We start from the raw sequence: 13,286 nt of genomic DNA, 5'->3' as shown, positions 1-13,286 counted from the left end.
CAACCAACCTAGAGTCAAAAAACCTTGTCTCACTTTTGTTTCCAAGTAGAAAGGTCCTTGCTTTGTCATTAGGTAGACTGGTGGCTCTTGGTTGTTGCTTTCAAATGTATTTTAATTTTTTCCTGATTATAAATGTCAGGCATTCTTATTTTTAAAAATCCAAGCATTAAAAAAAAAAAAACCTCAAACATGACTATCTTAGAAATTTGAGAGATTCTCATAATCCAAACCCCTGTTGATAGGCACTAACAGCCACTTGGTATTTATTTTTCATCTTTACTAGCCTAAAAAGAGCTAAACAGTATTTCCAGATTTCTTTATTATTCATGAGATTGACCATCTTTTCACGTGTTCATTGGCCATTTGTATTTTTTCCTCTGTTAAAGCATATGTTCCTATTTTAGGACATTTTTCTCTTGGGTTGTTCCTGATATTGACTTATAAGAACTTGCATAAAAAGGAAATATACTCTTGCATGTATTGGAGATATTTTTCCTGCTTTTCTCTCTCTTTTTTTTTTTAAGAGGGAAGGGGGAGAGAGAAAGCACCTGTGAGGGCAGAGGGAGAGGGAGAATCTCAGACTCCCCACTGAGCGCGGAACCTGTCACAGATTCTATCCCAGACCCTGAGATCATGACCCGAGCAGAAATCAAGAGCCAGACGCTTAACTGAGCCACCCTGGTGCCCCCCTGCTTTGTTCTTTTAATTTTGCTTTGCAGTTTGTTTGGCTACCATAAAAAAAAGCTTTAAAATCGTATGTAATTATATTATCATTTTTTCCCTTCATGTGTTCAGGATGTGGAGCTGTTCTTAGGATATTCACCCATATTTTCTTTCAACATTTGTTTTACTTTTTATAATTAAATATTTGAACCAGCTGCTGAGGTATATTCAGGTGTAAGAAATAAGGGCTATTGGTTTTAAATAAATACTTTTCATCACCTGTTAAAGTGGCCATCTTGATTTTGGAACTCAGTGACCGCAGCACCCACCAAGTGAGGGCTTTAGGTAAGGCACAGAAAAAAAATATTATGGGAGAGAGGAAGGGATTGTTCATTTGGTCACAGAAGGCTAAAATCATAGCGGGCTTACTGGAAGAACTGTCCGTTGAGACACCCTTTGATAGCATGGAGATGACAAGGAGGAGAAGAAAAGGTGTTCAAAAACGTAGTCCAGTTTGACTTGCCATGAGCTAGAATTTGGGGGAGCCAGGCTTGAGCGTGCGGTGGGGACCTGTGGAAGATTTTTTGAGCTGGGATGTGATTTGAGCAGAACTGTCCTTTAGGAAAATGAATCTGGTAGCGGTGTGGGAATGGATGGAAGTGAGGATGCAGGGATCAGTTAGAAGACTAAGGCTTTAGGTTGGGTTGGGTTGGGAGATGGTATGAAACAGTTCCAGTGAGAAGCAAGCAGGGAAGTCCACCACCCAGAACATATCACTGCAGTGTGGCTCAAGGCACATGAGAGATGTTTTGTCGGGTATTGAAAGCACAGCTGAAAAGCTAGGATCGGATAATACACAGAGCTCTGGAAAGGCTGCTGTAGGAGCAGCGGACCTGAAGAAGAGGAGCAAAAACATGACAATACTACAGTAACTCAGGTCCTGGATAAACCATTAAGAGGTTTAGACTCAAAGTTAGAGTCCAGCATCATTGGCTTGATGTTCCTCACCAGGCATTAAGCCAGAGGTTGGAAAATTACCCTTCCCCTGGCCTCTTTAAGGAGAGAATTGATCCCAATGCAGGCAATGAGGCTTAGCCTGCAAGAGGGGTCACCTGGGGTGAGGTGAGTCTGAGCAGGATACAAGGAAGAAAATGAATGCACTCGGCCAGTCAAGGAAAGCAGTTTAATTGCCTCCCATGGGGAGTGACCAGCTTTTCCTTGGTTGTAGCTTTAAAAATGAGCCCTCAGTAATACTTCTATTTATTCTTCTTCCCTCTGGTGGTGGTCATGACTTGTTTCCTGCATTCCCAAGTGCAGAGAAAATTCCTACGTACCTGCTAGATGATGGAAAATTTGCCTTTTAATTTTTAGGAACTACTTTTATTCTCCAATTTTTATATGGTTCAAATGAAATTTAACCTTTTTGTCCTTTTTAACCTTTAACACAGCTTTTCTGTGTTGAAACACTTCTTCACAGTGTTCGAGATAATCTTGATTGAGAAGCTGTTAGGGCATCGACAAGACAAGCCGTGGCCCATGTGATATTCAAAATGGCTTTATGGGTCTAAACTTGGAGGTTATACCCATCTGGAGACACACACGTGCACAACTTAACATTTTCTTCTTTCAGACATCAGGAAACCAGATCCACTCAGGAGAATTTGACCTTGAACTAAATAATGAAAAGGCTGCGGGGGATATGGCTCCAAGTGGCTGGAAATCTCGCATATTTAGGAATTCTACTCATAAAAGCCTTAGGAATTCACGGAAGTCTCAGAATGGCCTTGATGTGGAAACCAAAGAACTCGTAAGTTGTTTTTCACTTAAATCTTTTATGGTAAAGTTTTGCTGTTGAAATTCTTACATTTGCAAATATATTGCAGACACAGACGATTCCTACTCTGAATGACACCCTTCCTGGAAAAAAGGAAATTTCAACTTTTAAATGCAGTTGACAATGAATTAAAATCAATTCCAATTAAAAGTGGATTTCTGGAGGTGGGGGAGGAATAGATCCAGAAACATAGTCTTTGTGATTAGATGCTTAAAGGTAGACATGCCATTCATCTTTGAGATCCAGAGATAAAGCTACAGTAAAAGGCCCTGATATTTGCATTCTGTTAGGAAGGATTACCTCTGATGGTCTATGCTGAAAAGCCAGAATAACATCAGTTTAAACAGATTAAGAGTTTTCATTTCTCTTTCACCTAAGAAAGCCTTAGTGGTAAGAACCCCGAGGCTGGCGTGGTGGTGTCTCCACAGTTCCCTTGGATTCAGGCTCCTTTCATTCTTATCTTCACTATGCTTGCTTGTGACCTCCATCCTCAAGGATCTAAAAGGGCTCCTGAAGCTCCAGCCATAACATCCACAGTCCAAGCAGCAGGAAGAAACAAAGATGTTCCAGAAGTTCCAGACAGTACTTTTACTTACATGTCACTGGCCATAACTTAATCCCATGGCCATACCTAGCTACAGGGAAGATAAAAAAAAAATCTAATCTTTTTACTCTACGCATTGCCACTCTGAATTAGATTGGAATTCTCTTACTAAGAAGAAGGGCAGAATGTCCAAAAATAGCAAAATTGTATGTTCTTTAACACTTTCCATCTGAAGACTTGTGGTATCATTAATTCAAGTTAATAGAAACTTTTATCATCGTGAGGGAATCCATTCTAAGAAAAGGTATTTTCTTATTTCAAGAAATTGAAAATACATTTGGATGTTACTTGATAAATGTGGTTTATTTTTACTCCTGTGTTGGCCTGAAGAAACTAATCCTGCTGAGAGTTGATTGCTTCTGTTTTTCTCTGCCCACAATATTATTTACTGCAGAAATTACAAGGGCTCTCTTAGAGGTCTTAATCTTGGTATATTTATGGAAAGAAGAGTAATAGTTACACTATTTTGAAGTTACTTTATCTTAAGATAAAGAATTCCAACCTACTCCCCTTTTGGCCGTGGAAGTATCCACTTTTTATTTTCTCGTTTATCTTCAGAGCTATGCTGCTAAGTCTTTAGAGTCTGGCATTTGAGAGGACCACTTCTCTTGAAGAATTGCACAGAGAAGAGGGGGAGGCAGAAAATGCCACAATCAATAAGATTGTCCCAAGTACCATCAGAGGGGGTTTGACAACGTGCCCAAGGAGAGGGAGGAATTAAGCCTGATGAGAGGGACCTGGGGAGACCTGTTTGTGTGTGTTGAAGAGAGTAGTCTGAGGAAAACGCTCATTTATCAGGCTGGAGACTAGGACTTAAAGATAACGCTAACTAGGGAATAAAATAAAATGAAAGAAAAGAAACAAAAGAAATGAAAGAAAAGAAATAAAAAACAAGAAAAGAAAATACAAGGAAAATACAAAGAAAAGAGAAGAGGAGAATATACAAAGAAAATGGGTGGCTTGAAAAAAGAGAGCTGAGAGGAACCTACTGCTATGTTCTCTGTTTCATAGAGACCCAAACATGATCTCTGTAAATGACCGTAAAGCTATGGGATTCCATAGGCACTTTTTGTATCTAGTTTAATTCTAAAGGAGAATATTCTGACTATAGAGGTAGTTTATGTGACTTAAATCCTTCATGTTTGAGAAGGCATTGAGTTTGACATTTGCTGAGAATCTGGTATGTGCCAGGTATTGGGATAGTTTCTAGGGATATAAAGACATACACGCTTCACCTTTAAGAACAAAACTCATAAAAGGAGGCATGTAAATACATAAGAAAAAAAATTACAAAACGAGCTAAGCTTTGAAATAGGAGAAGCCTGCCAAGGAACAGTGATAAAAGAAAATGGGCATAATTAAGTTGATTTTGTGAGAGAAGACCATGTCCCAGAAAAAGGCAGCACTGGATGGGGTTCTGGGGGTGAGGAGGCCAGGCCCGTGTTCTCAGGTTACTTATGGTGTCCCACATTTGTAAGGACCTTTATCCATCTGTTCATGGGTATTGTCTCCTTTGACCCCAACATCATCCCTGAGTGGAGTTGGGACCTAAATCCCAGAGCGTTTTGTCCTGCCTTGCCTCCCTCTGCTGAAGCTGGAACAGAGATGGGCCGATGACACCATGGAGACTGCTTCTCAGGTGAACAGCTCTCCCTCAGCTTACGCCGAGTCATCAGTCGCCAGTGTTAGGATTTTATAACAGGATGTCTCACTTCAGTAGTTGGATGTGGATGCGTCCTTCTCTGCGCCTTGTCTGCAAGTTCCTTGAGGGCAATGCTGTCTTTGTCTACACACTCTGGTAACTGTTGTGTCATCACCAGTTGGCCCTGATACGTGTATATTTGTGTGCATGTGTGTGTGTGCTCTAGGAAGAAAATGTGCCGCCAGTGTCTTTTCTGAAGGTCTTGAAATTGAATGAGACGGAATGGCCATACTTTGTGGTCGGCACGTTGTGCGCCGTTGCTAACGGGGCTCTGCAGCCGGCGTTCTCCATCATATTCTCAGAAATGGTAGCGGTAAGTTTGCAGACATCGCTTAGCAGCTTGAATTAAATCCGTTCTCATCCCAGCCTCACCACTGGGTCCATTTTGGAGTAAAGTAGCCTCAGATTAAAGTACGCCGAAGTTTTAAATTCCCTTCTGAGGAAAGCTGTGAGGCAAAAGAAAAAGTAGCCTTTCAACCCATTCCAAGTTAGGATATTAATGATATTATAAGTCAAAATCACTGATGGAGGCCTTTCCTTATGTCTCTTCATTGGGGTGAAACTGGGGTCAGGCAGTCATCCCCTTCCCACCTGTGGAGACGAGATGCATGCTCACAGCGTGGCTGGGGGCGGGGTGGGGGGCGGGTGAAGGAAGGACAGGCTCAAGTCACAGCCTCTGAGCGGCCAGGTGCTCGGCACAGGCTGGACCGCCACTTGCCAGCTGTGCAGAACTTGGGCTAGATGCTGTCCCTCCTTGTGCCTCAGTTCCTTCATCTCTAAAATAAACGTACTCACAGGATGGCTGAGGATGGAAGGAGATTATATAGATGACTCTAAGGTGAAGCGTTTAAGAGTGTCTGCTTTGAAGTAAGTATTCAAAAAACAATAGCAAGTACATCATTGCTTGAGCAATCCTTCCAAGGCCTGGGGAGTCAGAGACCTAGAAGACTCAGACTATCCAGTTGTTAACTTCAGTGGGGGATATTTGTAGGAACTTACCAGAAACGATGTGAAAGTTCTGGATGTGGGTAGTGGTGAAGGTTGCACCACATTGTGAATGAACCTCATGCCACTGCATTGGATACTTAAAAATGGTTACAATGGTAAATTTTTTGTTGTAGATATATTACAATAACCCCCCGCCCCTCACACACACACGTTCAAAGCCTCATGTTTCAACTGTGACGCTCAAGTCATTTTTTTTATGGCAAGAGTGAAGAGGATCTTGTAATCCAAATAGGCATTTTAAATGTTCTTTTGTAGGTTTTTGGACCAGGGGATGATGAAGTGAAGCAGCAGAAATGCAACATGTTCTCATTGCTTTTTTTAGGTCTGGGAATTATTTCCTTTTTTACTTTCTTCCTTCAGGTAGGTACCTATGATTTCATCTTCTCATCAAGTCTACATTCTGTTAGACAATATAAATTATCTTTTAGCTAGATTTTCATTACCTATTAATACACAGTAATTGTCAGTTAATCAAAACCTAATGGAGCTTCCAAATCTTAGATTGAAATGAATTGCAGGGACACCTGGGTGGCTCAGATGGTTAAGCATCTGCCTTCGGCTCAGGTCATGATCCCGGGGTCCTGGGATCGCGTCCTGCACAGGGCTCCCTGCTTAGTCGGGAGTCTGCTTCTCCCTCTGCTTGCCGCTCCCCCTGCTTGTGCTCTCTCTCTGTCTCTCTCTCTGACAAATAAATAAAAAGCTTAAAAAAATGAATTGTAAATGCAGTGTGTGAGGCTCTTTCAGAGAGCAGTGTCCTTACGCGGAAGGATTTGTGACTTCCCTGTGTGCTAAATTCTATTACATTCCAGGTTTGCCCACAGCAAACATTGATTACAAAGGAAAAAAAGAGACTTGAATTCATAGGAGAACATAAGTTCCAGTTAAACTCATGATAAACCAGAAAAAAAAGTCAGTACAACAGTATTTTCTGTTGTGACTCTGTGTACAATATAAAGTAACTGCTCTGATTTCTTCCTCCTTGATGGATGAACTCTATGAAAAAACATGTGTCCTCTTGCATTTAGACACTGTGGCCCTGGCCAGAGGGAACTAGTCAGCCCTGCTCTGTTTGTCCTCTTCAACCTAGACTCCTAGTACATTTCTTCTGTCTCTGTACCTCAGCACCACGTGGACCTTTCTAACACAGTCCATTGTGTCAGCAAAATGAGCTTTCTTAGCCCCATCCAGCGTGCTTGTCTTCTGTCGTTGGACCGATGGGAAAAGCAAGGCAAGCATTTTATTCAGAAATCGTTGCCTCACTAGTAGTAGCTCAGGGCTGCAGTCCAGCCCCAGGTCTTGGTGTATTTAGGGAGTGGAGCTGGATTTATAAATGTGTTTTGGAGGCTGGGACAACAGTGGGATGACACATAAGACGGCGGTGCCCACACAGTCCTTGAGCGATGTGCCCGCCAAGGAAGGAGGAGACCAGAGGCGTCAGGCCAGTCTCGGACACCTGGGGCTGACACCTCCCCAGGCTCTGAGCACCCATCCTCCTGGCTTCATAAAGACTCCTCATGTGTCCTCCCCAGAACACACTCTCCATACCTACACCAACACTCAGTGTGCCTGGAGGTTCTCGCCCATCCCAGGGGCCGTGGAAGCAGGCCCAGCTGTGGACATCTGGGTTGCTCTTCAGTTGGAACATGGTATAGCTTAGAAAGAGGGAAATTTTCTGGCAGGAATGCTTGGGGATAAAGAATAGTTGTTCCCCAATCTGAGAGTAGGTGGAGCTGTGACAGAGAGCCAGCAAACCCATTTGGAACTTGCTACTACAGGCATCCTCCTTCCTTCTGCCCTCCCCTCTCCACTACAGGAGCCAAAATGTATCCCTGCAGAGAGTTATGTTACTTCTGCTTTCAACTGCCTGAAGTATCAGGAACACACTAAGAGTTGTAATTATGTATGGTATTGTTCTTACTGAGATGTTGTCCTTGAAAGTTTGGAAAAGGAAATAGATTTAGAATGTTTTCAAAGCCAGAACTGGACTTTTGTCAGGTTTCTGGTGTTAGGATTCTTTCTGCATGCTAATGATCGGGTAGTACATGAATTTGAAGTTGGGACTTCGAATTGGTGTTTGGTCATAGACTTGTTTTACCTGAATAGCAGATTAATATGTAAGTAATGTAAAAATGTGAATATACCTGCTTCGGTCAGAATACTAATGATCAAAAAGGAACAATAGCTTTTCCTCCCCCCTCAACCAGGGCTTCACGTTTGGGAAAGCTGGGGAGATCCTCACTACCAGGCTTCGCTCGTTGGCGTTTAGAGCAATGCTAAGACAGGTAGGTGTGCGCACTGGAGAATGCCTTCTCTCCGGATTTCTTTCACTCGAAGCCTGTTTCTATTGTTCTGGGTGTGCTGTAATTCACATCTGTACCTGCCTGCCCCATCCATGCGTTCCTGCAGGGACTGGCCAGCAGCCAGCACACTGTCCTGTTCTTTGAACATCCTGTCCTGGTCTTTGAACATCCACAGTCTTCTCAGAGATCTCATGGGAGTAGGCTTGGTTTAGGTAGCTTTGAGGGGTTATTTTGCCACGATGTCTATGCATGTGGATACTGTCATTTCAAGGACCTGTAGCTCTTCTCTGGATTCTATGCGGGCCCTAGCAAGGCATTTGAGACTCCAGGATATCATTAAACAAAGGAAAAGGTGGTAGGTACCATTCATGATTTTTTTTTTTGGCTATGAACATTTATTTATTTATTTTTTATTCTTATGTTAATCCCCATACATTACATCATTAGTTTTAGATGAAGTGTTCCATGATTCATTGTTTGTGCATAACACCCAGTGCTCCATGTAGAATGTGCCCTCCTCAATACCCACCACCGGTACTATTCATGATTGACTATGCTAACAATTTTCCCAAATGTTGGTAACTGTTTTGGTTTTGTCTTATTTGAGCTCTGTTTTCATATTAATTCCTTTGTTAATTCACTCAGTCATTACCAACTATGTACCAGTGTACTGGTAGCTGGGACTATAAAATGCATTATCTACCCTATTGAGAAGTCCACAGTCTAGTGTGGGACATGTGGGAAAATGTGCAAATTTCAATTCTCTGTTTTTATAGAGGAGGCTTAAGAGAGGGCCAGAATATTACCTATGCCCTTGACAGGAGTTGATTATATTCATGTTCACAAAAGAGCCCATAACAGTTATCCTATTTTGGGCAGGTCTGAGTTTACAAACTTTTTTCCAGTATCTTTTAAGTATTGCTAGGTAGGGAAAATTACTTTCTATGAAACTAAAGGTGCTATGGATGAGTAGCCTATAGTTAAAATCATTTTTAACATACACCTTTCAATTCTTGTTTAAAAAAAAAACAAAACACGGTGAGAAACTAGGGCTGATTTTCTCATGCCTAGATTTTCAAGAGTTGTGTTGAGCACAACTCCAGCCCCTTTATGACGGTCATGACCCCATCAGGGAGGAAGTGTCCATAGTGTATGTTGTAAGGATTCGGTGACGGCATGCCCACCTGTGCTCCCCACCTCAGGTGCAGCTGGTGTGAGCACAGCTGCAATCTAGAGAAGCCCTACCCCATCCCCTGGCCCCCAGCAGAGCAGTGTGGAGCCGGGGTCCTAGTGGACCCCAAGGGTGCCTGCTCATGTCAGGGACCAGGGCTCTGCACTGCAGGTCTCCTCTCCCCTAACTCCAGGGCCAAGTTAGGGGTGGATATTTCCAGCACTGAAGGTTGTGGAGGTTTCATCTGCTTTTCTTTGCTTGTTTTAATTTCGAGCTCATTTAAAGGTGTGTTTTGTGCCACAGGACATGAGCTGGTTTGATGATCATAAAAATAGTACTGGTGTGCTTTGTACAAGACTTGCAATGGATGCCTCCCAGGTCCAAGGAGTATGTAGACTTCATTCTATTTTTCTTTAATGTGTTTTTGTTTGTTTGTTTGTTTTTAGGTTTTATTCATCCATTTGAGAGAGAGAGTCAGTAAGCCCCCGGGGTGGGGGGGAGCAGAGGGAGAAGGACAAGCAGACTCCCCGCTGAACTCTGAGCCCTCCAGCCACGGCGCTTGGGCTTGATCCCCAACCCTGAGATCATGACCTGAGCCAAAATCAAGAGTCAGACACTGTAACCAACTGAGCCACCCGGATGCCCCTTCATTGTGGTTTTGAATTAACATAGAGCAAGGCTGCATCAGTTAAGCTGCTTTCCGCTGCAAATGACAGAAAAACTCAAACTGACCTAAACATTAAGAGGAAGGCTGGACTTCAGGCTTGATTAATTCATTGACTCAAAAATGTCATGAAGGACACAAGTTTCCTGTGTGTGTGTGTGGCCCTGAGTGGCTTTGAGTCCTCCGAGGGGGCTTCATCCTAATGCTCCTTGCCTCGTGGCCACGGGATGGCTGCCGGCCGCAAATGGAACAGTCCAGTGAGGGAACACCCACCCGCACCTCAACCACAAACCACCACCTTCCCTTAAATCTAAGTTTTTGGCTACTTGGGGTCATCTGCCCAAGCCTCAGTGGCTTACTGTCTCTGGGGACAGCCGTGCTCTCCTTGGCTGAGGTCCCCAGCCTTGGAGCTGAGGGCTGTTACTTTGAAGCTGCTGGCTTCCACCCAAGCCGGAATCAGAAGCGGTGGGAGAGTCACCCACACCGCCCAGTGCACCTGCCCTCCTTTTCTGAGCCCTACAAACAGTAATTCAGCTCCATGTGTGCTTCGTGGTGGATGGTCTCTTAGGATAGAAGCACTTTGTAGCAGATGGTCTCTTGGGGGTGTGTACATTTCCCTCTTAGCCATGTGCAGCAAAGGGTTCTTAAAATGACCAGAGTATACTAGGGTTCGTTTTCTCTTTAAATGTTGCCTTTGTGCCAAAGTACCTGCGCCCCACATCCTCTCCCCAAGCTGCTGACCTGGTTTTGTAAGGCTGAATTGGTGTGGGCAGGCCAGGAATGAGAACTGCAGGGCATGAGCAAAGAAAAACCTACATGCAAAGCCTCATAAGGGAGGCACGGGTGTCTTGGGTTGACTGCAAGGAAAGGGAGCAAATGTAAGCCGGGCCCACAGCCCTCTCCTCCCTGACCGGGAAGCCTCAGACTGCAGCTTATGCATTTGCAACTTAAAACACTTCTCCCCCTTTGCTTTTACTCTTGCAGGCCACTGGGATGAGGTTGGCGTTAATTGCACAGAACACGGCTAACCTTGGAACTGGCATTATCATATCCTTTATCTATGGCTGGCAGTTGACCCTATTGCTTTTATCAGTTGTTCCCATCATTGCTGTATCAGGAATCGTTGAAATGAAAATGTTGGCTGGAAATGCCAAAAGAGATAAAAAAGAACTGGAGACTGCTGGAAAGGTGGGTCAAATAAGGCTTCAGTGAGTATAAGTAGTGTTTTTAGACATGTGTTTTAGGTGATTTCGTCCAAAATGCATGTTTGGATAACTAAATGTGCTCCCTATAGCTGACAGCTGTCACCGCTGCATGGACTATTTACTGTAATCTTAATGCCGGTAACTTGATGATGGGATAATTAGTGGAAGGCTCTTAGCCTGTCAAACAGCACTTTATGTGTGGTTTTTAGAATTTCTGAATATCCGAAGTACATTTCACCTTTCACTTAATAGCCCAGTGTCATTGTTGAGACAAATATCACCCTTCTGTTACATGAGGAGTCCTTAGGGCAGAGACTATAAGTGAGTCGTTTAATTGCTGGTACTTGGGAGATCATTCTTTCCTTCTTGGCTGTGATTTCTACAATTACGGTGGGTAGCCGCCAGATGGCAGTAAGTGCTTTGATTTTGGCTCCAAACTATCGTGGCAATTGGGCAAACATTTACTTGGGCCTTCCTCTGTGCCCTCTATTGTGTTAAGTACATGCACCAGTTCATTACACCCTCACCTAATCCCATGAGGCAGCTATTACTGTTATCCCAATTTTATAGATGAGGAACTTGAGGAACTAGGTAAAGGCATGGCCGGGATTCAAGTTCTGGTTTGATTTCAAAGCTCTTGACTCTGTAGTCTCTTCATATGTATTGAAATATATCTAAATCTACATAGAAACATTTTATTTACATGTACATGCATTTAACTATTTAAACTACTGGCCAGGAGGGGCGCCTGGGTGGCTCAGTCGTTAAGCGACTGCCTTGGCTCAGGTCATGATCCCAGGGTCCTGGGATCGAGTCCCACATCGGGCTCCCTGCTCGGCAGGAAGCCTGCTTCTCCCTCTCCCACTCCTCTGCTTGTGTTCCCTCTCTCGCTGTGCCTCTCTCTGTCAAGTAAAGAAAATCTTTAAAAAATAAACTGGCCAGGAATATTTTTCCTGTGTCAATAGTATCCTTTATTGACACATTAGGAGAGGAAGCAGACAGCGATAAAAATTGGGATAGAGTTTCTGCAGCGCCACATGAGACAAAGCTCTTTCGCACATGAGGGCAACCAGCCTTCGCTATGGTTATGTGAGGTGGGGCAGGTAGGAGGGCCCCCGCACATGGAAGAGGGCATTCAGAGGTTCCGTGACTTGCTCCAGATGTGTGTCCTGTCAGGAGTGAGATGAAAATTACACCCAAGCGTGTTTGCACTAAGCCAGTTATGTCCAGTGAAGCCATTTCCCCTGGTCTCCTAACCCACATCAGCCGCAGTGTGGTGTTGGTGTTGGTCCCCCGCTCACTCCTGGCGTGCAGCTCGCGTTGCCCCCCTTAGAGCCAGAGGCCTGTAGGCCACTTCGTGGTTCTGGGACTTGAGAAGCCCTGGGTGTTCATAGGGCTTGAAGATCCTCTTGGCTGCTGGCTGTGTGTAATTGAGGGCATCACTTCCTGGTCTTCTATTTGACACAACTAACTGCTGAAAAAATACTTTGGTTTTTATTTCCTTTCTCCCCGAACCGTGGTCCTTCCACATTTCAGAAGGGAGAACTGTCAGTAGATAGAGTGAAGATCGCGTTTGCTTAGACCAGTTATATGAAAAAAAAAAATCTTGAATCTAGTTAAGATTAAAGAAGGCTAATAACACTGAAAGGTACCAGAATTTTGGCTGGAGTAGGACAGTTAGTAATGAGCTTACGGCAAATGAAACATAGCACCTTGGATTATTAGTCTTGGTCTTGCTAGTCATGGTGTGGGATACTGAAGAAGATCCCCAAATTCCCTGGTCCTCCCTTCACCCTTGAATGAAATGGGAACCTGTATCACATAATGTCCCGTGTTCCTCCCGGCTAATACTCTCATTCTAGGAATCAGAATAACTCAGAGTGACCAAAATTATTTTTAATAGCCACTTAAACCTAATAAGGCTTTTTAATTTTTTTTTATTATTTATTATTTTTTTTTAAAGATTTTATTTATTTTTATTTGACAGAGACAGCGAGAGCAGGAACACAAGCAGGGGGAGTGGGAGAGGGAGAAGCAGACTCCCCACCGAGCAGGGAGCCCGATGTGGGACTCGATCCCAGGACCCTGGGATCATGACCTGAGCCGAAGGCAGTCGCTTAACCAACTGAGCCACC

At 43.7% G+C, this 13,286-nt stretch overlaps 1 protein-coding gene across 2 annotated transcripts in view; it reads left to right on the top strand.

Moving 5' to 3' along the window:
* Positions 1 to 13,286, top strand: part of ABCB4 (ATP binding cassette subfamily B member 4) — a 74,528-nt gene that overhangs the window by 41,177 nt on the left and 20,065 nt on the right. Inside the window, exons 16-21 of one of the 2 annotated variants that reach the window (XM_035020478.1) lie at positions 2,294 to 2,470; positions 4,970 to 5,116; positions 6,067 to 6,171; positions 8,016 to 8,093; positions 9,586 to 9,669; positions 10,931 to 11,134. In XM_035020478.1, coding sequence (XP_034876369.1) covers positions 2,294 to 2,470; positions 4,970 to 5,116; positions 6,067 to 6,171; positions 8,016 to 8,093; positions 9,586 to 9,669; positions 10,931 to 11,134 — 795 coding nt within the window. The remainder of the gene's footprint in view (positions 1 to 2,293; positions 2,471 to 4,969; positions 5,117 to 6,066; positions 6,172 to 8,015; positions 8,094 to 9,585; positions 9,670 to 10,930; positions 11,135 to 13,286) is intronic. The other variant, XM_035020479.1, reaches the window with a different exon arrangement.

The sequence above is a fragment of the Mirounga leonina genome, unplaced genomic scaffold (genome assembly GCF_011800145.1).
Source record: "Mirounga leonina isolate KUSES-001 unplaced genomic scaffold, KU_Mleo_1.0 Mir_174, whole genome shotgun sequence".
NCBI classification, from domain to species: domain Eukaryota; kingdom Metazoa; phylum Chordata; class Mammalia; order Carnivora; family Phocidae; genus Mirounga; species Mirounga leonina.
The sequence above is the reverse complement of the archived record's forward strand: the minus strand, read 5'-3'. Positions and strand labels throughout refer to the sequence as shown.